At 57.3% G+C, this 23,792-nt stretch overlaps 2 protein-coding genes across 12 annotated transcripts in view; one reads left to right on the forward strand and one right to left on the reverse strand.

Moving 5' to 3' along the window:
• The window catches only part of MAPT (microtubule associated protein tau), a 43,930-nt gene extending 27,788 nt beyond the window's left edge, over positions 1 to 16,142 (forward strand). For 2 of the 7 annotated variants that reach the window (XM_032202611.1, XM_032202615.1), the window contains 8 exons: positions 1,649 to 1,772; positions 2,373 to 2,423; positions 2,749 to 3,014; positions 5,981 to 6,073; positions 6,220 to 6,312; positions 9,861 to 9,942; positions 10,420 to 10,532; positions 13,086 to 16,142. In XM_032202611.1, the coding sequence (XP_032058502.1) occupies positions 1,649 to 1,772; positions 2,373 to 2,423; positions 2,749 to 3,014; positions 5,981 to 6,073; positions 6,220 to 6,312; positions 9,861 to 9,942; positions 10,420 to 10,532; positions 13,086 to 13,301 (1,038 nt within the window). In that variant the 3' untranslated portion in view covers positions 13,302 to 16,142. Of the gene's footprint in view, positions 1 to 1,648; positions 1,773 to 2,372; positions 2,424 to 2,748; positions 3,015 to 5,980; positions 6,074 to 6,219; positions 6,313 to 9,454; positions 9,822 to 9,860; positions 9,943 to 10,419; positions 10,533 to 13,085 lie in introns of those variants that run through there. The other 5 variants (XM_032202612.1, XM_032202616.1, XM_032202613.1 and 2 more) reach the window with 3 other exon arrangements.
• A 1,433-nt stretch (positions 16,143 to 17,575) lies between these two features.
• KANSL1 (KAT8 regulatory NSL complex subunit 1) overlaps positions 17,576 to 23,792 on the reverse strand; it is a 91,543-nt gene continuing 85,326 nt past the window's right edge. For all 5 annotated transcript variants that reach the window (XM_032202602.1, XM_032202605.1, XM_032202604.1 and 2 more), the window contains 4 exons: positions 23,382 to 23,439; positions 22,655 to 22,767; positions 19,911 to 20,157; positions 17,576 to 19,467 (listed from right to left, as the gene is read on the reverse strand). In XM_032202602.1, coding sequence (XP_032058493.1) covers positions 19,222 to 19,467; positions 19,911 to 20,157; positions 22,655 to 22,767; positions 23,382 to 23,439 — 664 coding nt within the window. In that variant the 3' untranslated portion in view covers positions 17,576 to 19,221. The remainder of the gene's footprint in view (positions 19,468 to 19,910; positions 20,158 to 22,654; positions 22,768 to 23,381; positions 23,440 to 23,792) is intronic.

The following is a 23,792-nucleotide window of genomic DNA, read 5'->3' on the forward strand; positions in this document are numbered from 1 at the left end:
GAGGGACCTGGGAGCAGCTGTCTGCGTCTCCCAGAAGTGCTGGTGGTGCTGCTGGGCCTGGTGTCTGTGTGGTGATCCTGCAGCGTCTCTGCCAGTGGTCTGGGAAAACATGGAGCAGTTTGGATGCTAAAATGGTGTGGAGGGTGGTGGCAAGGACACGCTGCAGGGGGTGATGCATCCCCTGGGAGGGGGCTCGGCTGTCACCGTGTCCTGGTGCAGCCGTGGGACCTCAGCAGTGCCCCAGGCCCTGCACCTTTGCCTAATTCTGTGCCTCAAGGACAGGGCAGTGCCAGCTGTCTCCTGTCCCACGCCTGCTTCTGCATTGCACCTTCTAATCCTATTTAATGTCAGCCATCCCTTTCTGTTCCCCTCCCATACTGATTTTTTTTTTGTTCCAATTTGATTTTGTTTCCATGTTTAAGAAATCCTCACCTTCCACCGCCAACCCCCCAGGCGATAGACCCTCCATCCCCCCCCATCGACACACCTCCTCTAGCACAACCCCTCCGAAAACACCCTCCAGCCCTGCTTCCACCTCTAAACGAGTCTCTTCTGTCACCTCCCGACCTGCCAGTACAGGAACACAAGAAACGAAAGCCAAGGTAAGGAGATGGGATGCGAGAGAGGCAAAAGCTGCCACGGAGAGCACCTTAAAGCATTTCTGACGGTGGTTACAGGGCTGCACCATGTCTCAGAAGTATCTCACGTGCTGCAGGGTGTTAGCTGGTCTCCCCGAGGCATTTCTGGGTCCCTTTGTGTTTTTTTTGTTTTCTTTTTTGGGCAGCTTTTCGCTGTGCCTTATGGCAGATGTATTTGAAACATGCCAGAGCCAGATCTGCCAGGTGCTGCACGGAGAGTAGAAAACACACATCTGTGGCTTTTGTAAAAAGTAGCTCGAAGTTTGCCTTTATGGTGTGTGGTCACACAAACACACCTGTGCTGAGGGAGGGAGCAGAGACTGCGGGTCTCAGGTAATGGGATGCTGAGTTTCCGTGGTAGGGGTTGTGACAGCTCTGCTCTGCTTCCCTGCTGCCTTGGGAGCAGCCGGCTTTTAAGTTCTCCCTTGCTGTTTTGCATCGGCTTGTGTACACAGACCAGCATCAGAAAATTGCTAGAAAGAGGATGCGCAGATCTGGGAGGGCTTTCCTGCAGGATCAGAAGACAGGAAAGAGCATCTTGCTATTTACACACCCCCATGGGCTATTTACACATTACCTGAGTGCGTTCCAGCTGGGGACCAAGGAAAAACTTACCTGTGCTCGGAGCCTGGCTCTGTGCTGAGCGGAGCCACTGATCTAAAGTCCAAGGCTGGATTGGTTTATCTTCAGCACACGAATTTAGCAGGATGAGGGGAATAAAAGGGGAAATGCAGAGGGCAGACGGAGACGCTGGGCACACCTTTTGACCTGAGTGTGCGGGGAGCGCTGTGGCTGCAGCTGGGAGCTCATGTACCCACGGCAGTCGTGGCAGGCACTGCGATGGCAAGCAGGGTAGGAGCAGGCACATCACGGATGCCTGCACCTGGGGAAATTTGGGGAGCCCTGCAGGCTGCCAGGGCGGGCAGCAGGGGGGTCCTGCGTGGCTCCGATCCATGAAAAGCGATGGCAGATCCCCCCCTGCATCAACCTTCTCCCCCTTGCGTCCCCAGGGCCCGGGTGGCACGAAGGCGGCCACGCCACGCTCCGCAGCCGGGCAGGCTCAGAGGAACTCGGCCAACGCCACGCGCATCCCGGCAAAGACACCCACGGCCCCCAAGACCCCTCCCAGCTCCGGTAGGTGGTGGCGAGAGCGGCGTGCGGCCGCCTTCCCTCGGGGCTGCGGCCCCCAGGCTCTCCGTGCAAGGATTTTGGGGCAGGGAGCCCCTCGCGCAGGCTGGGGTTGTGCACGGAGCTGAGCAAGGGCAGTGCCAGCAGGATGAGATCCGTGCGGTGCCTCGGAGCCGCTCAGCATCGTCACAGGGCTGAGGAGGGTTCCCCTGAAGGGAGCCTTGCTGCACGCTGCTTCATCTGCTCGCTTCCTCTAGCTGCCAGTGTGTAGGAGAGGGCACTCGCTTTATCCCCGTGGGATTTCCTCCAATTTGGAAGATTTAGACGGCTCTGTTTTTTTTTTAATCCGTCTATTCCTTTTCTCTTGATGATATTTCACAAAGACCTGGGAGAAGAGGATCAATTCTTCGATTGCAGGAATGGAGATTAGCCCATTATTCTCAGAAGAAAACCCCAGAAAGCATCAGGCATTGTGAATTTCCATTAAAACGGTGCATTTCACTGAATATATATATTTTCCATACTTACCCAGAGCTGCATAAATTCTTAAATCAATTAATTTTCCAGCTTTATTAGGTTTAACCATATTTCTCATTCATTAAACAGGCAGAAAGGAGCAGAAAAAACCACCTCCTGCAGCAGCAAAGTCTGAGAAAGGTGATGTTTGAGGATTTTCTTTTCTTTTTTTTTTTGATGGGGCACAGTTCCGAGCTGCTCAGTGATCTGAGCTGTATTTAATTACATGATTTTATAAAAATGCTTCCAAATTCCTTATAGAAAAGTAGTTTTGTTTCAGTGCCTTTTGTCAGGTTTTTCATGCATGCTAATGCCACACACTAGCGGGGCATGATCCGGACAATAAAAAGAATGTCTTTCTTCTGAGATAGTGGGGAATGTTGTTTTTAATTTGAGCTCTCAATTGAAAATGAAGTGCATCTGTCTGCTTACCCTGTGCTCGCCTCGCTGTGTCTGTAAACTTCAGGTGAGCAGCCCAAGTCTGGAGACAGAAGCGGTTACAGCAGTCCCGGCTCCCCCGGGACTCCAGGCAGCCGTTCCCGCACTCCTTCTCTGCCCACCCCACCAGCCAGGGAGCCCAAGAAGGTGGCAGTGGTTCGCACGCCCCCGAAATCTCCTGCGTCTGCCAAGAGCCGCATCCAGCCCTCAGCTGCGCCCATGCCTGACCTGAAAAACGTCAAGTCCAAAATCGGCTCCACCGAGAACCTGAAGCACCAGCCCGGAGGTGGCAAGGTAAATGTGGGCTCTGCCTTCCTGCGGGGACAGCGGGCACCCAGCACTGCCTCTGGGAGCAGCAGTCCTGGGGGGGCAGCTGTGGCAGCTGTGCTGTGGCTGATCTCCAGCCCCGTTCTGGTTTTGGGGTGTTTTGGGTTGGGGGCTTGTCCTGAAATCTCCTGCCTGCCTTAGAGCAGCAGTCCCGCAGAGGGCTGCCGGGAGCTCGTGGCTTCCACGGGGTGCTACAGCCGAGTGCAGACCGGCTGCTGGGGAGTGATATTCCCCTGGGCATCCAGTTAGGGAGAGCAGCTTGTGCCCTGCAGTCCTAAAGAGTCGCAGGATCGGGGTTGTGTTTCTGGATCCTACCTGGAGCAGTCGCCCCGACGCTGCCTCCGTTTCTTCGAGACGATGGCCGCGTCCTGCGAGGGTCTCGGGTTAGGTCAACCACCCCCAGGAGAACTGCAGCCTCTGCCAGGTCGTGGTTGTGCTCCCTGAGGGCAGAGAGCTTTGGGCTCGCTGGGTCGGCCCCAAAACACGGCCAGTGCTGAGACCGCAGGGCTCTGGGGTCCGACGGGGGGTTCCTGCTGGGTGCTTTCCTTCTGGGGCCAGCTGGGGCTCTGGGGGCGATCCCAGCCCTGCTGGGATGGGGCTGGGGCTGAGCTGGAGCTGCTGCTGTGGCCAGGATTTGTTGGCTCAGGTCTGGTGAGGGAAGCAGTGCAGGAGCTGAGCGGTTTTCCTAAAGCACTGGGGTTTGGGATCTTGGTTCTGCTGGCAGGGCTGTGGGCTGCACGCTGCAGTCAGCTGCTGGTGCAGTGTGGCACGGCCAGAAGTGGTGGCAGTGTTTTATCCTCCAGCCCCTGCTGCTTTTCACTCCCAGAGGGAGCAGCAAAACGAACGCTGGGCTCCGAGCGCTCGGGAACGAGGGTGGCACGTTGAATTTTGCAAGCCCAGTGGCAGAGACTTTTGCAAAGCCCTGGCACAGACCTGGCTGAGGGCCTGGTGGCTCTTACGGGGACGTTACACGGCACAACCACACGCCTGGTGCCCGCTGCAGCCAGGATTTGCTGCGTGCTCGTGCCTGCAGCTGCCGAAGCAGCAGGACCACGACACGTCCGAGCGGTGCCTGCTGCTTCGTGCCACCCGGTGGCTCCGTGCCTCTGAGCCTTTGGCACGGGGGGAGGCTGTGAGATGGCTCCTCTCCATCGCAGAGAGCAGCGGGCTTTTGCATTTCTGGAGGTGCATGGGCTGGCGGTTTGCTGGACGATGCACATTTTGCTCTCTGCTGCAGTCTGGGGATCAGTTACGGTCTCTGGACCCTGGCTGTTAGCAGGGCAGAGCAGCACGTGTCCCTTCAGCTGCCCGTGTCCCAGGTCTCATCCCTCCTGCCTGCGTAGCACCACGCTTATATTTTTCTGCCACCCCTCATAACACCGCTCCTCTGGGAGTTTAGGAGCCCTCCCGCTTGCTGTAAACGGGTCAAACTGTTTGCTTGTTCTTTTTAATCCAGCTTTTGCTATTTTTTTTTTCCCTTTGTTGGCTTCTCTCTCGGGCAACATGCTGAATTCGGGACGATTCATTGCTCCTTGCAGGGGAGCATGGCTGGGTGCTCTGCTGGGGGATCTGTAGGGCACGAGGCGGCTCTGAGCTCAGCGGCTGCCGCTGGAGTGGAAGGGGCCGACCCCACAAGCCTGGGTTTAGGCTGGCAGAAGGTGGCCCTGCAGCCTCCTCTCTCCACCCAAATTTCACCCAGCCTAGGGAACGTGGAGCACGTGAGCCAGAAGTCAGCCAGACCAAATCCTTTCCAGTGCTCCTGCACCGAGCACTTGGGTAGGTGGTTCTCTGAGTACTGCCTGCGGTAAGCCCGGACGAGCCGAGCTGTGCCCTGATCTGCAGGATTCATTGATCTGGACTTGAAAAACAGCACAGGGGGCTTCTGTCAGGGGGCTTGGTGCTCCTCGTGCTGGAGAACCGTGGTTCAGTGAGGAGCAATCCTTGCTGCAGCAGGCTGGGGAAACGGAGAGTGAGGTTTTGTGCCCAGCCAGAGCCCTGGTTTAGGTCAGGAAACAAACCCAGCCCGAGCAGGGAGAGGAGCAGGGACTGTACCTCCATCGGTGTCTCTTCTGGCACAGCTCCTCCTATGTGTGGGGTCACTCCACCATCACCGGCCTTATAAAAAACACAAAAAGCAAAACAAAACTAAGTGGAAACAGCTTCTGTAGTACAAAAAATCAGGGAGAGGGCAGGCAGGCCTCAGGACTGGAGGGTGATGTTAGCGGGGCGTGTGGTTCCCGGGGTACCGAGCCATTTCCCACCCCAGGTGGTGTCAGGAATACGGGGCAGAGCCTTTGGGGTTGGCCTGGGCTGTCCGATCATCTTATCTGCACGGGGGTTAAGAAAACTGCCGGCGTGGGACCTCGTCCCTGGCAGCCACGGCGTTTTCTCCTCGGAACTGCAGAGGGAGTTGGAGCCCTGCGCAGCGCAGAGCTCTCAGTCCCCTCTGGGCTGCTCTCCAGGATGCTCTGGGCATCCATCGCAGTTTGCTCTGCATCTCCGTGCAAGGGAGGGGAGATGTGGGCTGGCACGGGACGGGGTGCTGAGCCCCGGGGTTTTCCTCAGCCCCATCCCTCCTCCCAGCCCGCCCGATGCAGGTGCTGAGTCACTGAGCACTGCCGCTCCGCAGCGCGTTTGCTGCCCAGCAGCTCCCTCCTTTTGTTCGGGGAAAGCAAAGGGGGGTCGCTGGCTTTCCTGCTGGTGTTCTGCCTTGGAAACCGGGGCTGCCTTGCCAGCCAGACATCAGTAATCCCTGGCTAAAGCTCGCCCACCTCCATCTTTGGTTTCCAACCCGTGAGCAGAGCCGTGCAGCCAGCCAGAGCTCCTCCTCTGCTCCTGACGCTGGAAGGCAGGCTCCTGGTTTTAGTGCTATTTCGCATGGTCAAGCTGCAGATGATCATGTTGTTTCTCACGCTCTTTTCTGGCTACCAAAGGTGCAGATTATTAATAAGAAGCTGGACTTTAGCAGCGTTCAATCCAAGTGTGGCTCAAAGGATAATATCAAACACATCCCAGGAGGAGGCAGTGTGAGTACCTTCACACTTTCATGCACTATAATGGTTCTTATACTAAGTGGCATGTTGTGTACACTGAACTGCCAATGCTATCTGCAGCGACCGTGCCGTCAGATAGCTATTGGTGACGTGCAATGACTCTTTTCTGGCTACCAAAGGTGCAGATTGTTAATAAGAAGTTGGACTATAGCAGCGTTCAATCCAGGTGTGGCTCAAAGGATAATATCAAACACGTCCCGGGAGGAGGCAGTGTGAGTACCTTCACACTTGGAATGCTCTGTGATCATCCTGACCAGTAGTGGCATGTTCTAGACACCGAATCCCCAATGCTATCTGCAGCGGCCCCGCCGTCAGATAGCCATTGGTGGCGTGCTGTCCTTTAACCCATTAACCCAGAAGACGTGGGTAGAGGAACCCTAACAAGTCCTGGACGAGGACAGAACTAACTGACCCGTGTCTGAAACGAACCGTCCCGTTAACCCCGAGGTTTTACACTACCTGGAAGGCTCAAAGCCTCATTGCCTGCAGGACGGGTGGCCTCTAGCAGGCAGTGACGCAGCTGCTGAGGCAGTGGACGGATAGATTTATGAGCAAACACAGTCCTTACTGCTCATTGCCCTGCTAAATTGCACCTGACCCTGCACAACACGTAAAAGCCCAGGTTCCTCATCGTTCCCATCAGGCAAGTACGATCCGTGTGAACATCCACCGTGCTAATGAATGTGCCCAGCGTGTGCCAGTGCCCGTGGAGGCTGAGCCTGAAGTAGCACTGCATTAATTGAGCTGAACCCAGGCATTTCCAGCCATTCCCAGAGGAGCAGCCAGCCTCAGCCTTCACTTAATGTGCCAGAAACCTGCAGAAACTCCCCAGAGGTTGGTGGATTTGCACCGGTCTCTCTGGAGGCAGAGCTGGGGGCCAGGAAGGATGATGGGCCAAGGAGGAAGCCTCACCGAGACCCCAAATGGTGCAGCCCACGGTCTGTGGCCACCTGAGGCAGCCATCGGGTGCCCCTCAGACGTTCCCGATGGCTTTTTGTTGTGCTGTTTTTGGTCTCTGGGGGTGCCCTCCCTGGGAAACAGAGTGTTGCAGAGGGCTTGGCACATAAGCATTTGGACATGCCTGGGTTTGCAACCTTGGTCTTAAATTTGCTGGCATTCTCCTTTTATTTTTGGGCCGGAGGAGCTGCTTTGCAGAGCTGGGTCTCTGTGCAGCAGGTCCCCTGCTCTATTTGCCATTTCTCAAAGCCGGGACCTGCACTGGCTGGCCTGCCTGCTGCATTACGCCAGGAGGGGGTGTCTGGCCATCACATCACATCACATCATGTGCGTGGCTGCAGCACGAGGTGCTGAGCTCATCCTTCCCTCCACTGAGCGCTCGCACCGTGGGCAAGCACTTGCCTCTGCAGTGGCTTACGAATCCTCTGGATTTTTGGCTAGAGATCGCCATCCCTCCCCAGGCTCTGCCAGCACCGAACATGGTGTGGTTGCTGACACCGAAAGCAGCAGCTTTGCTCGGGGCATGGGTGCTCGGGGCAAAGTTTTGTGCTGATTTGGCTCGAGTGTGAGCACACGGGCTGGCCTGGTGGCAGAGCTGTGCCTGGGGGCTCCTCCGATCGAGGGGCAGCGAGAAGCCCCCGGGGCACGATGGCAGCCGTGTCTTAATCCTCTGCAATGCTGCCAGCAGCGACGCCTGCCCAGCCTCTGCTGCTTCGAGGGAAGCGAGCTGCTGCTGCTGCTGCCTGGGGTCGGTACCTTTTTTATTTATTTTTATTTTTTTAATGCCAGGGGATGCTCTGGCAGGGTGATGCAGTAGGCAAAAACTGCCGTAAGAATTGGGGATGCTAAGAGATGGGATCCCAAGGTTGCTGGTTTCCCAGGCAAGCAGCTCTGTGCCCCTTTCCCTTTTTTGCTGCACTGGGAGGCCCCTGCTCTGCTCCCAGCAGTTCATCGAGTCCCTCCTGTAAAAAAAAAGGAGCTGGGAGGAGAGCAGAAAGGGATTGGGGTGCAGGTTGCTTGCTCTGGAAATGGGGGGGGTCTTCCAGACCCAGGTCCCAGCAGTGCCCCAAGGTGCTCCCAGGCCCTGGGATCAGAAAGGCTCTGCCCTTCTGCGGGCTGTCTGCTGCCTCCCAAGTGAATTCAGCTCTCCTCCTACCCAGTGCGTTAACTGTGTGAGCTTCCCCCCACCCTGTCTCCATGTCTGTCTCTGCAGTGTGCTCCCAGCCCCTGGGGTTGCTTTTCTCCCCTCTCCCTGTCCCCCCCCCTCTCATTTACCTGTGCCTCTTGGCGTGCGTGAGCATCGGGACGAGCCTGGCCTGCGGGCACGGGGCGGTGGCACCGAGCCTGTGGCCCTGCAGGAGCCAGGCCCTGCACCTCCCTGAAGATGTTTGCACATCCCAAGCACCAGGGACGCTGCGTCCCCCCGTGTTTTCCTGGTGTAGGGGGGGACGTTCCTTAGCAGTGTGCACAGCCACGTCCCCACCCAGCTCTGAGGACGGCGGCCGCGGGGCTGCCAAGAGAGCTGGGGCTCTCGAATCAGCGCAGGGTGCGGGGTGCCATAAAGAAGGGCGACCAACCCTTTGGCCACGCTGCTTCGGGGGCTGCCTGGCTGCTCGGAGGGGTCCCCTCCTCTGCAGGGGTCCCTTTGGTGCCAGCACGTCCCTCCCAAGCTTTCTGAGAGCTCGGTGAGCGTGCAGAGAGCAGCACCCGCTCCCCCAAAATCCCAGCCTGCTCCCGAGAGCTGGCTGCTCCCCAGCAGGATGGGACCAACCCGGAGGTGTCCGTGAGCTGGTTTCTCCTGCACAGGCTCACTACCTGCAGCCAGAGCCGATTCGCACGCAGGTGTGAGTCCAAAACCAGGCTCCAAAGCAACTTCAGGGGGATTGGGGACGTGCCCTCGCCCCGCTGTCTCCCAGTCCTGGTGTCGGTGGTGTGCACGTGCTGTGTTTGCCGCTGCTCCCAGACTTCCAGATGTTGGCGTTTTCCAGCGTGGTGTCTAACCTCTAACGCAGCCACTAAAAGCTCCCTGTTAACCGTCCCCGTGTGTGTGTCTCGTGTCACCCCGTGGCTCCCGGCACGGCGCCGCGGCCGCTCCTCGGATGGGGCGGCAGAGGTGGAGGTGCCGGAGCCCTGTTCAGGGACAATAACGTGTGAAACAACCAAAAAAGCAGCATAAAACCAGGAAATGCTGCAGTACTGCTGCAGTTCAGTCTGTTATAATTGCCATTTTAATTTATATATTATGTGAACTCCTGCCAAATATTTAGACTTTGCTTTTGCTTTTTAGTTATTTATTTTTTTGTTAACCGTTATTTCCATTGCAGCGTTTTTCAGAAATGCATATTTTGGTCACTCTTTTAAAATTTCTGTGCACATTGATCATTTCTGTTCTTTCAGTTTTTGTGGACATAAGCTTTATGTTTTACACCAGCAAAGGTATTTAATTTTTTACGTTTTCTCTCTGGTATATATCTCCTCCTTTTGGATGATGTGTATGCAAATCTTAATTAATCACCACTCCACTTTCTTTCTCACTTAAGCACTTTAAAATTGCCTCTACTCCCCCCCTCTGTGGAGAGGTGATCTTGTGCATGCTGACATGATAAGAGAGGCTCCTGCACACGGGCATTAATGATCTCCCGTTTCCGATGCCGGTTTCTTTTGTACTGTTAATCTCACCGGGGCTGGAGCTGTCCTTTCCCTCCAATCCAGCTCAGGTGCTGCTGTGTGTTGTGCCTCCCCCTCCCCGGGCACCCTGGTGCTGGCAGCGGGCTCATCGCCTTCTCCTTTCTCGCACGGACAGGTCCAAATCGTCTACAAGCCGGTGGACCTGAGCCACGTGACGTCCAAATGTGGGTCCCTGGGCAACATCCATCACAAACCAGGTACCCGTGGTGGCCGGGCACTGGTCCCTGGGGGCTCCCAGGGCAGCGGGGGTAACGCTGGGGGTGCGGGGAGATGCCTGGGCAGCGACTGGAGGGAGCATCGGCGTGGTGCTGGGCGCTGTTCCCAGCTCTGACACCGTAAAACTGCTCTGGGGAGGGATCTGCTCTGGTCCATGGACATCCTTGGTTGTCCCAACACACCGCTGCCCTTTAGGATTAATTCAGGGTGTGGAGGGGAGTAAGGGTAATAACGCCCTGCCTGTGGCTCTCCGAATTGTTGGGATGCCTGCCAGCTCCGCACAGCATCCTCTGGAAAGCCTCTTTACCCCAGTTCCCTGTGTTTCCAAAACCCTTGCTACCATTTTTGTGGTCCTCACCCTCTGCACAGCCCCAGCAGCGCTCGGCTCAGCCTGGAGCTCTTCCTCTCCTGGCTGCTGCAGGAGCTGACTTTGCCCTCCTGGTGCTCTTCTCTTCCAGGCGGTGGCCAGGTGGAGGTGAAATCTGAGAAACTGGACTTCAAAGATAAGGTGCAGTCGAAAATCGGGTCCTTAGATAACATCAGCCACGTTCCTGGAGGAGGAAATAAAAAGGTAAAGGGGAGCGTGGTGGGAGCGGGGCTGCTCTGCTGCTGCGTGTGTCCGTGTGCCCTGAGAGTGCCTGGAGGCTGGGCTCAGAGGAGGACCCGCTGGCCAGGCTCATCTTTAGCCCACACGACCTGAAACCACTTGCTGCCCAAATTCTGGTGGGGGGCAGTCAGTAAAAGCACCCTGCCCGTGGAAGGAGGCAGAGCTGAGGGCTCCTGGGCTGCGTTTTCCAGCCCTGGGGACGTCGGAGCCTGGCGGTGGCGGAGCTGTGGGGCTTGCAGCCTGTCCTCCTCCTGCCCACAGCTGCCTGAGTGAGTGTGAACGTGCGATGTCCCCTCCTGTGGTTTCCTGCTCTTCCTGCTGTTTTCTGAAGGCTGCGCACCACAGGTTTGTGTCTGGAACCTTTCACGGGTGCTGTCAGCATCTGTGCCGTGTGCTGCCGATGAATCTCAGCGGCGTGGCACGGAGCTGGCGGTCAGGGCACTGCGTGGGCATCACTTCCCCAGTGAAAGTGGAGCATTAAAGGCTTAACTTTATTTAGAAGAGGTGGCTGTGCAGGAGGCTGCCATTTCCGAAGAAAGGTGATGTCTTCCTTCAGATCTCAGTCTCCCAAACGAGGCTGGCCAAGGGCTGTGTCAGGAGTGGCGCGCGTCTGGGGGAGTTAAATTGAGAGTGAAAAACCAGGCAAGTTGGGTGAAATCCTGAACCTGGAGGGAGCTGGTTGTGCCACAGGCTTTGATGGTGCCTTCCCAGTAAGGGTCAGGAAGTAAAACCCCTCTGCAGCCACACCTGAAGGACAGAAGAGCCCCTTGCAGGCAGGGTGGCCGGGAGATGGGGGAAGCACGGCGTTGGGACCCCAGCCTGGTGACACACACGGATGAATTTCCCTAGGGAACGGGGCTTTTTCTCTTGCTTGTTTTTCAAACACTGTTTTTCTCGATGGGAGGGGAAGGCTCTATTTCGGCTCCTGTATTTTGGCACTCTGTTCTTGGCCATGTTTTCTCTGTGCACCTCCCAGCTCTTCATCTCCCAGCGGTGCGCTGGCCTCTGCCGGAGGGACCGCTTGACTTCCTTACCCTTCTCTCACTGCTGCTACGCATCAGACTGCCCTGTGCTTCACTGAGCCCATTTTCATCATTTTTATTATTACGACGCTGACGATTCTTTCATACCTGGGCACATTCACTGGGCCATAGCTTGAAGAACTTGCCCTCTGGAGGGGGAGTTTATTTGCAGGGGGCTGAGCCGGCAGCGGGATCACCTGCCTCAGCCTCCTCGCTTGGCAGCTGCCCAAATCCTGCCTAAATCCCCACCTGGAGGAGGCTGCCAGTCTGGAGTTCATCCGCTTCCCTTTCCCAGCCCATTCCCCTTCACACCTTAGCACCGGGACCATCCTCAGGTGCTCCGAGGTGGGATGCTGTGGCCGCAGGGTGGGCACAGGACACAGCCGTGCCCGGTCAGCCCCGCAAACACAGTGGCTTGGGGCGGCTCTGCTGCCCTTTTCCCAGCCTTTCCCTTGTCCTCATTCCCCTTCTTGCTGAAGGATCCATTTGGACACGTCCCCAGCTCTCCTGGCCCCAATACCTCAGAGCTGGGCTGGCTGCAGTGCAGGCAGTGGGGTGCTCCGTGCTCTGCCCCATACCTGCACTGGCAGGGGAAGCCTGGCTCCTGTCTCCCAAGGCGATGCTGTTCTTCCTATGAGTCAGTGAATGGCCTGGTTTTTCAGATCTTTTTCCACCAATTTTCTCTTTCTTTTCTTTTTTTTGGTCTTTTTCCTTCTGGTTGACATTTATTGGATCTTGTTTTTTTTTTTTTTTGTTGCTGATGCGTTTTTTGCACCCCACCGCCTTGGGCGGGTTTCTTCACCTGTAGAGAGAGAAAGGCAAGGAAGACAAGACCTGTCCCCAGGCTGCTCGGACCCCGAGCCCAGACCCCGCTGGGCTCCAGTCCCTGGTGCTGGAGCCGCCCACCCCCCCGGAGAGCCAGCCCCCAGCCTTGCACTTGGCTGGGGAGGGCACCAGTAAGTAGCAAACCTCATAAACCTCATCTGCTTCACCTCCCCTCGCGCTCGCCAGGAGAGAGGGGTTTGGCTCGTGGGAGCAGCTGGGCCGTGGGGTAAGGGGCAGCCGAGCCGTGCGCGTCCCCCCCACTGCATAAACCCCAGCCAGGGGAGCAGGAGCAGCCCTGGGCGTGCCAGCTGAGTCCTGTGCCCGGGACCCAGCCCTGCGCCGGGGCTGGGCGCTTGGGAAGGAGTCGGCAGCATCCCGAGGTGCCCCAGTCCTGCCACCCCCTTCCAGTTGCGCCCATTCCCAGTGTGTGCGACTGGAAGGGACGTGCTTGAGGACTGGGGGCACTGGGAAGGATCAGGCCAATGACCCGAGCTGGCAGCCCAGGGGAGGGGGCTGTCCCCAGCGCCACGCTCGGCTCTCGGCTGCCTCCTCACCGCTTTCCTCCCAGCTGCACCGTGGCAGTGGCCCAGTGGATGGCCTGCAGGTAAAAACGGCCTCTCCGGACCACGCTCCCTGTCCTCTATCTCACCGACCTCTCCTCTCATTGCAGATTGAGACTCATAAGCTGACCTTCCGCGAGAACGCCAAAGCCAAGACTGACCACGGCGCCGAAATCGTCTACAAGTCCCCCACCATCTCCGGAGATGCCTCCCCGCGCCGCCTTAGCAATGTCTCCTCCACCGGCAGCATCAATATGGTGGACTCCCCCCAGCTCGCCACGCTAGCTGACGAAGTGTCCGCTTCGCTGGCCAAGCAGGGCTTGTGATCGGGGCACGGCGGGCAAAGATGAGAGAAGACAAGGAAAAAAAAAAAAAAGAAAAGAAACAAAAATAATAATCTGGCCTTCTTCCTCTGTTCCTTTTACAGCTGCTTCCCCATCCCCTAACTGGTTAATGATTTAACCTGCTTTTACTGTTCATTCAGCTCTAGCTCCAGGACTTCAAAATCAGACACTATGAGGTACAAAACCTCCTCTCCCCCTGCTCCTCGGAGCGCACAGCCCGTGCCCGTCCCCGCTCCCTCCCCTCGTCCCCTCGTCCCTTCGCTGTCCCGGCGGGAAGGAGCCAGGGGGTGGAGGGGGCAGCCCCAGCACGACGCTGACCCCAGCACCCCAAGGGCCTCGCGGGGAGCGGGGGTGACAGCCCCGGGGCTCCCCACGCTCGTTATCCTAACGATGCCCGGGCTGGAGGCCTGGCCTGCACTCAGCGCAGGTAGTGGGTGCTGCAGCCAGGGACTGCAGGCAGGTGCCCTCCCTTTCTGCATTAAATTTGCCTGCTGATTTGGAAGAAACCTTTTGTTTTTCCCTCTGAAAGCCGAGATGTGTATGAAGGTAACTGCCAGGTATCCCCTAATCCCGCTCTCAGCTCCGGCAGCTGGAGTACCGGCGACACCAGGGTGTCCCGTTGCAGAAGGGGCCCCGGCCGGCCGGCCCCCTCTCCGAGGCTGTGCTGGAACCGCTGAGTGGATGAGTAGAGGCTTTTCCCCGTTCCTTTGGCAGCCCCTCGTGTCGTAGAGTAGATTTGTCTGTATATGCTTGGACCGTGCCAGGGTGATTGTTTTCATAAACGAGCATGTGTTTGAAAACGCTGTAAGTAGTTGTGCGCTGCCCCGCGCTGGCTCCGCCGCAGCCCAGCGAGGAGGGCAGGCGTGGGGAGCCCCTGCCGAGCTCCGGGTTGTGCCCAGACCCGGCACCGCATGCCTGCCGGGTGCGTGGGCGCACGCAGCGCCGCTTCCCCACTCCCTGGGGGGGCCTGGGGGCCACGCAGGGTGTCCCGGTGCTGCGCCCCCGCGGCTGTGCGCCTCCCGGGGCCCGGGGACGCGGCACGAGGGGCACTCACAGCTCCAGGGCTGGGATGGCTCCTGGATTTGGGTGCAGCTTGTAACAGTTTGGGGTTGATTTGTTGTTTTTTTTTCTTCCCTGCAAGGTCAGCTAAGAGGTCACGGAAGTGGCAGCTCCATGGCTCTGCTGGTCTCGTGCCGTTGGCAGCGGTAGGAGACAAATGGGAGAACGCGAGGGGAAGGCGCGAGGGAGGTGTTAGTGGTGCGTGGCGGCAGCGCCCCCCGGCCCTGTCCCGAGTCCAGCGGCTGCTCGGTGGCACTGCCCGCCCCTTTCCAAGGTGCCCTCCCGGTTTCAGCACGATTGCACCCACCCGGTGTCCCGGTCACACAGCACTACCCGTCCCCCCCACACACCACGCAGGGGAGCGGAGCTGCCTGCTTGCTTTCACCGCTTTTGTTCCTGTGGCAACCTAGGGCTCGTGAGGGGGTGGCCGGGGGCTGTGCTGCACCCACCGCCGTCCCCGTGTGCCCCTTCCTTCTACAACCAAAGAGGCTGAGATGCGATCGGTGCAGCTCAGCGAGCATCCTCCCTCCCCGTCTCCCCCAGGAGGCATGAGCCGAGGGGCTGGGGCAGAGCTGGAAGCGGGGCTGAGGGCGGGGGGATGCCCCACAGGACCGGCACAGGGCCCAAAGGGCCGTGCTGCAGGGAAAGCCGAGCTTTCCCAGCAAGGGGCACGCAGTGCTGGGGCCAAAATCCCGGTCTGACTGGGGCAGCTGGGGGGAGGCCTCGGGGTGGGGACTGGGAGCCGCCGAGGCTGTTTGAGCTGCTGCTACTTGGGGCAGTGCCGCGTTCACTCCCTGCTCCCGTCCTTAGCAGGAGGTGAGGAAGCTGCCGTGGCCTTCGCACAGGTGCACACCACTGGGCTCTGCAGGGTGCTGGGGCCAAGGGGGAGGCCTGGGGAGGGCGCCTGCTCCAGGCTGGAGCGCTGCTGGTGGGGTGGAGGTGGTGGTGGTGGGGTCCAGCCCTTGTCTCTGCAGCCCCTGGGGCGAGAGCCCACGTCCGGCGTGTTGCTAGCTCCGTTTCAGTTGACTCGATGATTGTAAGCCTCTGTATTTAAGTCCGTGACCCCCTTTGTATCGCTGTGGGATGTAGGCGCCGCTGTGGCTTTTTTGTCCTATGTAAAAGCGAGCGAGTGGGAGACATCCCCACCCCCACGCCGTCACCCCTTCCACCCCCCTGGCTGCAGCGCTGCAGCTCAGCTCACCCAGCCCCGTCCCCACAGCCCCCTCCGTGCGGCTCCCGAGGGACACCAGCGCCAGGAGCCGGCCTTCACCTGCGGCTCCAGTGAGCGGCCCCTGCCCTGGGTCCACCGGGGCATGGGGGGCCTGGACAGCCCCATTCCCCCCCCTCCAAGCACCTCCCGCTGCCCCCTCCCAGCAGCCCGAGCCACGGCCCCAGCCCCGACCCGCCTTCAGACCCGGGCCTGGGGGTTTCCGCGAGCAGCTGGCCAGACCGACCCACGGCTTTCCCTTTACTCCACACACATCTTGGTCTGAAAAGGGTTGAAACCGGCACTGATTCCAAAACCATGTTTTCTGCACTCAAAATTATGCTTGTTAAGTGAACTGCCAGTGTCAGACTGCCGTGGCGGTGGCAGTCCCGCGTCCCCTTCGTGCGCTGGGGAGGGGAGGGCAGGTTTGATCTCAGTGTATCATTCTAGCTTAGCTTCCTGTCTGTGAATGTCCATAGTGTATTGTGCGTTTTAACAACTGGTTTACACTGTTGCCGTAAAAGTGAATTTGGAAATAAAGTCATTACTACAAGAAACGCCGCCTCTGTCGCGTGGAGCGGGAGCATGGAAACGCCTGGGGAGCAGCAGGGAGCTGGTGGTGGGCACGTGGGGGCTCCACAACACTGGGGCTGGGTTTTGGCTGCACTGTGGGGTTGGAGGGGGGGCGAGGAGGGCAAGTGCATGTTGTCTGTGGTCCATGACAAACCCCCCACCATGGCCAGCAGCATCCCCAGGGGTGCCATGGATGGGGACTGTAGATAGCTCTGCCCACGGGTAGCAGTGAGCACTGGGGGTTTTTCAGAGCCCACTTCAAATCCGCGGTGACGCCTTTGTCCCCTTCACCAGTTCCAGCCCCCATCCAAGCCCTTGCTCATCGTGGTTGTAGCTTTTGCAGCTCAGGACCCTCCAGGTGCCAGCACTTTGGGGGCCACAAAGCAGCCCCAAAAGGCCTTCAACCACTGTAAACTTTCCCAAGGGCACCGCCTCTTCTTGTGGGTCAGAAACCCCGAGTTTAACGCCCGCAACCAGCACAGCTGCCAGTGCGACCGCTGGCTGCCACCATTTGCTTTTCAGATTGGATTTTTCCTCCTCGTTGTAAATAAACGGGTGATGCACAGGTCGCTGCCTCCCACTCCTTTGATCATGGGGCGAACACTCACCCCGCAGCTGCCCATTTCCCAGCCGCACGGGTTACCAGGAACAAAGAATGGTCTCAGCTTGGAAATTTAAGAGCAGCCAAGGAAGTCGCCTCCCACTCTTGCAGACATTCGAGTGTCGCAGTAACAGCCTCATTTCCACAAACCCCACCTGGGCATGACTTAACCCTAAACAGAAAATAAACGCCTCACCCAGCCCCAGGCATTTACTGGTGGCCACAGGGCAGACCTCGGCTCTCCTGGGCTCTCTCAGGGAAGCGCCACCAAGCCCTGGTCGTGCTTGATCTGATACCACAGAGCAACGCCTAAATCCAGAGATCCCGCGGAACAATTCCTCTTTTCACTCCTCGACAGTAACTGCTGGGAAATAATGGTATAAAAGAAAAAAGAGGCCATTCACCCAGGCGGTGGGAGGGAAGCGGCTGATCGGCCGGGACCGGGCTGAGCACACAGAAGGCTCCCTTGCACCACCCCAAGCCAGTGTTTCACAAACACACGTTGCATGGAATATTCTGTTTTAATTTTTTTTTTAATCTTTTTTTTTCTTTTTTTTTTTTTTTTTTTTTTATAAGCACATTTGTGCTTTGCCAACAGAATCAAGACATTAACAAAGATCAGCTTCTCGGAAGAAAAGCATTTCTATATAACAAGGACATTACACAGCTCAAAGCAGGAAAAGAAAATATTTACAAAATACAAGGTGTTTTTTGTGGTTTTTATAATGCTAAAAGGGTTATTCAGAATTTTCAACCTTATAAATAGAAAAGCACTTATGCGGAGGGATATGGTAGCATTGTTTTTTGTTTTTTTGTTTTTTTTTTTTTTAAAGAAACGATGACATATCCTTTAAACTAGAACAGAACCAAAAACACTAGATAATGTTGAAAATTGTGAAAACCCCAACCATTAAGCAGTTTAGCTACTATTTCTTTACGATTACAAAATGGAAAAAAAAATATGTCCTTTGTATTTTTTTTCCTTTTTTGGTGATGTGATTATACATAAGACAGGCACAATGCTAGCAACAGGACAGGGACCAATAGCCACACCGTCGGGATCAGAAAGCGTTACAGATGGGAACGGTGTGCGGGATCCGGGAGTCGCTGCGGGTGCAAAGGGCCGGGGGAGGGAGGGACGGGAGGAACAACAGCGAAGTCGGTTCCAAAATAAAATACCTGTCAGGAGGTGGCGTGTCAGACCAGACTTGGAAATGAAACAGAATCGACACCTTTCTCGGACCGTGCGTGGAAGTGGAGCGAAGCAGTGGTGACGGATCCCCATCCCTCCCAGCACGTCGGCGCCGGCGGGAGCTGCCCACCCACCCGGCAAAGCGCCGCTCTTCCCTCGTTTTTTTCCCCTTCTCTCTGAGACCAAACCCACCGAAAGGAGCCACCCCAGCGCCTCGGCCTTGCAACCCAGACTTGTCCAGCCCCACTCCTGCCATGGGACACTCCCTCGACCCGCAGCTCTCGGCAGCTCCTTGGAGCCGCAGCCCAGAGCTGCCCTGACCCAACCTTCCCAGCCCTGCAGGGGACACAAAGGCCGAGCTCGAAGCCACAGCCACAGCCCCGCATCTCCCAGCCGAGAGCTGCTGCTGGCCTCGGCCAACGATCACATCCCCGAAGGGTCCGTAAGTGCACGGCGCGTCCTGCCTCTGCTCGCAGCGCGCGGGGGGCTCTCCCCTCCCCACCTTCCACCCAGGGTAACAACGCGAGGTGTGAACGGGGCTGCACCCGAAATCCCTCTCCTCCCACGCGGAGCTGTGCGTCAAGCGGCTAAAAGGGTCCTTTCCTTCCTTTTCCCCGGCTGAGGCAGTGGCCAGGGCTCGGCACAGCCGGCGGCTGCTCTGGGACAAGGAGAAGGAAGGAGGCGGCGGCGGGCGGCTGGGGGCAGAGGGGCAGGGGTCGGGAGGTGCCATCCCCCCCCGGGACACCTGGAACCAGAAGCTGCGGGAGGGCAGCGCCGGAGGGTGGTGGTGCAGGGTGGGCACGCTGCACGTGAGGACAGACAGACAGCTAGTGAAGGTTGCAATCCCAAGACATCACTTTTTCACCACTAATTTCACTCCACTAAAACCTTTCAGGGAGGGGGAGCGGGTTAAGAGAAAAAGACACCCTTTTGCTTGAGAAAAACTATCCCCGAAGTCCGCTAGTCAGCTAAATCCTGTGCTCTAGTTTTATACACCTAAGAGGGGAGGGGAGAAAAGAGGGAGGGGGACTGGTGGGCTGCTCCCCTCCCGAGGCTTCACTCTGCTGGGAGGAATCTGGGGGCTCTCATTTGTGTGACAAGGAAACATGGAAAAAAACAAAAACAAAAAACAGTTTCTAAACTCCTTAAATTCACTAAAAACTGTGAAAATTCCCGGCAGGATGTTTGAATATCAAACGCAGATTTTGGAAGCTTTAATGCCAAGAGTTAGTTCTGTGTGTTGGTTTTGCTCATGTCTTCCCGTATGTCTCTATCTGTGCGCTGGCCGCTGAACTGCTGCGGAGGAAGAGGAGGAGGGTGTCGCCAGGGGGGGTCGGCTCTTGAGGCTGGCCAGGTTGGGCAAAGCAGAAGTGCCATCGGTCTCCCGGGAGGATTTACTGCCCGACGTGCGCCGGGTGCAGCGCGACGACCGGTCTTGGGGGTCGGATTGGTCCTCGCACTCTGTCCTGGGATCGTACGACAGTGGGAAGGTGCGCCGCTCCCAGGGCAGCACGGCCTAAAGGGAAGAGACACCAGGCTATGGAAAAGCCTCCGGACAAACTCTTCTGCTCCCGCTCCGTGCGTGACTCTGGCTGCCCGCAGCGGTGGTTGAGGTGGGCAGCTCTCTGGGGCGGGCTCAGTCTCGCCCCGTTAGCGCGGCACGGAGAGCAGGACCTTCAGCACCCCTGGCGAGAATGCGGTGGCCGCCAAACTGAACCCACCGCTGGTGGGCAGCGGGACGTGTTCCAGCACGGGACAGGACTCTACCTCCCGTCCAGCCGAGCTTTGGGGCCGAATTCCCCACATGCAGCTTTCCAAGCTGTTGCCCCCCAGCGAGGGGAATTAACCAGCCAAGTCTGAGCACCGGATTTAGCTCCACGCCTCTGCAGCAGTTGCTGCAGCGACGCCGTGAGCAGCGCGGCGCTAGCACCAGCAGCCACGGCCGGGACCTGCACCCACCTGCTCGTCGAGGCCGGCCTCGGGCGTGGAGCAGCGCGTGTCCTCGCTGGACAGAAGCCGCATGGAGTCGCGGGACAGGGGCGTGAGGGGGGCTGAGAGCAGTTCGGGGCTGATGGGGCTGCGCGGGGAGTGGGTGTGGGACAGCTCCGAGTGGGAGTGGCAGCTGCCCACGTCGGGGGATGGCGGCTGGGGAGTCGAGGGGTTCCCCAGCTGGGGGGTCGTCCGTCCGTCTGTCGATCTGTAGGACCTGAGGGAGTAACAGATCCCAGAGTCTGATTTCGGTCCCGTTACAAGCGCCCAGACCGCTCTCTGCCACCCGATGCCACCCTTTGATCCCTTCCACCATCCCCGCGCCTCGGGAGGGCCCATGCAATGGGGAGTGCTGCAGGAATTCAGTGTGTGCACTGAGAGGGGATGTCGCAGCCCTGAGGTTGACTCCTCCAGGCCCACCCGTGCCCATCTCCACTGCCTCGATGCGGCACTGCAGCGCTGACACTGCTCCGCCAAGGAAACTTGTCCCACACGGCTCCTACTTCATGAGTGCTGCTTAAATGCCACCATGAGAAGGCCCCTATGAAATCAGATTTCTTTTAGCAGCCCCTCCAAGTGTTCCCAACATCATCCACACGCCACCTGACACCTCACAGATAGTCCAAGAAGCAACTGTAGTGAATCAGTAACACTGAAACCGCACCAAATTCAACATTCAGAACAAGGGGAGCACAGTGAAAGCCCTCGACTTCAGAAGATTTAAACCAAGAATTAAGGAAGCTCAAGCAGCCACACAGATTGCCTGATAAGAGACCCAAAGGCTGCAAGCAGAAAAGCCCATCTCACACCTCCCTGTCTGTGTGTATCTTATCAAGATGAATTCCAGCAGCAAGTGGATGAATCAAGGATGGCCAAGGATCACACTCCAAAATTTACCTGGGCTATGATGTTCATCAGAACACAGAAACCCAGCCCAAACTGCACTAACTACGCCTGCAGCAGGCTACATGGAGCACGATGTGCTGAGTCAAGATGCCATTAGAAGCTGCTACACAAAGAAAACAAAACAGTCTGTTGCGTACACGAGGCAGGAAGACCACAAGATGCTCAGCAGATCTGCTAGGGCAGGTCACTTCAGAGAATGATATTTCAGAGAAACCGACTTCACCCCAATCTGTACTGCTGTCACCTGGCCCAGGAGGCCACAGGTGAGGGGCAAGAACTGGCCGAAGCACAGCAGCAGTTCCTGGGCCGTGAGGAGGAGGCCCCCAGCAGTTTCTAAGGACTAAAGCAGCTGCAGCAAACAGCCCCAGCATCAGCCCAGGCTGGCCACGGAGGACCAGGCAAGGATCCTGCCGAGGAGCAGCTCGGGATGTGGTGAACGCCAAGCTGAGCTCAGCACAACTCAACACAAACACAGCAAACCACATCCTCGGCTGCACCGAGGAACGTGGCCAGTGGAGCAGAGGCACCAACATCCCCATCCCACCCTGCAGGGTCCCAGGATAGGCACGGGAAGCAGAGGGGGGTTCATGAGAAGCAGAGGGCGCTGGGCTGGCTCGATCTGGCAGAGAGGTGAAAGCAGGATCCAACTGCTGCCTTCCGTAGCAGCAGCAAAACCTGCTTCCCAAGTGAGCACAGCCCTGCTCCAGCCACCACGGAGGTGGAGGAACTTCCATCCTTGGAAGCATTCACGCCGTGTTAGCCAAAGCCACGGCCAACCTGATCTTCAGCCCTGCTTCAAGCCAGAGGCTGGACCAGAGACCTCCAGAGGTCCCTTTTCACCAGCATTTCTACACCCACACCATGAATTTATGTCAGTGACCCAGTCAGGGCACCATCTTGCACCAACATCCTTACAAGGGGTTTTCAGAGAAGAGGAAAGGTAGGGTGAAGTACTAACAGATGTGACAAACTGACTGAAGAAGCTTGCAAACACCAAAATGTCCCACGCTCAACCAGCGCCAGGAAATGCAGCTGCAGATGAAGCGCAGCAGCAGCAGAAATGGAGCTTGACAGATGCAACCTTTGGTGAAGTCCTGCACGACCACACCCCCCCGACAGGGCTGATCTGAAACCACAACTAGACCAAGGAGGCCAGTGCGTCTTGCAGTTGCACTTTGGCAAGAATTTCTGCCCAAGAGCAGAGTGGTTCGAGGCCAAGGCACCAGAAACCAAACGGAAAGGAGCCAATCTCATCATAAAGCTGTGTAAGAAGAGAGCCACAGCTGCAAACTGCGTGCAGCTTTAGACACCCACTCACAAAAAGAGGCTGCAGCACAGGAACGAAGTGTCAAGTGATCAGAGGAACGGAAGGACACGTATAAATGGAACACCAAAGCAACGCTGCTGAAGCTAGCGAGCAGCGATGCGATCCGCAGCACAACGCTCAGCACAACTGCTCCGTGTTCCTGTTTAAGGATGCCCAGCTCAGCCCTTTTCTTTTTCTCAGAATCCAAACCCAGAGTGCAAGAGTTGCTCATCTGCAACTTCACCGCTGGGTAAGTTACCCCCGGGCTGAGCCAGACCCTGTCCCACTCCTGCAGGGACTCCTCAAGCTGCTCTTGTAGATGGAAGCAACCTTCCCGATGCCAGCACAAACATCCAACCATTTTTATCCACCAGCCAGCTTAACAAAGCCAGATCTGTTGCGAACAACTCCTGGGCCAAGAGAAGCACACTGTGCCCTCTGCTCGAGCGCTGCTGACCCCGGGACACCCGTGCCCTGCAGGGACATGGAGCCGACAGCGTACCTGCTGCCCCGCCGCTGCGGGGGCATGCTCGTGCTCCAAAGCCACCGGGCCCGCTCCATCTCCTCGCACTTGCCGTGCCGAGCAGCGAAGGCCGAATCAGACAAGTCCTCGATCTGGAAAGGGAATGGCACAGGGCTTCGTCAGGGCTTTTCTTACGTTAAACGCACAGCTACGTGCAGTTCTTCCAGCGTTAGCTACAGCATGGGTTTAAGTAAATGTTCATGTCTGGAGGGAGGCAGGTGCCTCAGTGAGCGAGCAAGCACCTTGTTAAACTCAGCCTGCATTGCTAAGGAAGGGATTAAGAACTAAAAACCAAAGGAAAGCCATTCATCCCAGAGTGAGTGCGCTCACACAGAGGTTTAAGGAAATGCCGTCATAGCAGTTTAGCTAAAATAATAACTAGAGCAGCATGACTGGTCATGATTTCTTGATTAGTCTATCTCTATAAAAGATTGCTGCCCAGAAAGGTCTCCTGACAGCAATCAGACCTCAAATTGAGCTGTGCCCAGTCAGCTAATCCAAGTTCTGCCCTATCACTCTGTTTCCAAAAAGAAACTGGCACCAGAATGGCTCCTGCAAAGCTAGTTGTGCCCTTTTGTTGCCAAAAAGGAAGAGATTGCACCTCTGCTGAGGTCCCTGTGTCTGTACCCTTCCAGTACCCACCACCGACACCGTTAGCTGCCATCAACCCCGTCCCGAGCTAAGGGGGACATAAAGCAGCTCTCACCTCCTCGTTGTCTTCATCAGGGCTCGCCTTCAGAGTGCCGATATCCACTTCACGCCAGCTGCAACACACCAAGTCAGACCGTCAGACCGCAGTCAGGCACGGGCACGGCCGAGCACGTGCCCAGCACAACCCCCCCACCACCTTCTGTGGGAGAAGAAACACAACCCTGGCACAGCGAGAAACACATCCGGGCTCAGCTTTAGCCACATTTATCTACCCAAATCCACCCCCCGTGGTACCAGACAACAGTTTCTCCATTTCCTGCGTTCGCCTGACCCATTCTGAGCAAGTTTTTCCATAGGAAGGGGGCGGTTTGTGCACACTGAGTGCCCACGCGGGAGATTTGTCCTTCCTCAGTGGGCTGAGCCATGGGCAACGCTGCTCCTGGCGCGCTCCTGCTGCAGCCCCTCC

This window comes from Aythya fuligula, chromosome 24, assembly GCF_009819795.1.
Source record: "Aythya fuligula isolate bAytFul2 chromosome 24, bAytFul2.pri, whole genome shotgun sequence".
NCBI lineage: Eukaryota > Metazoa > Chordata > Aves > Anseriformes > Anatidae > Aythya > Aythya fuligula.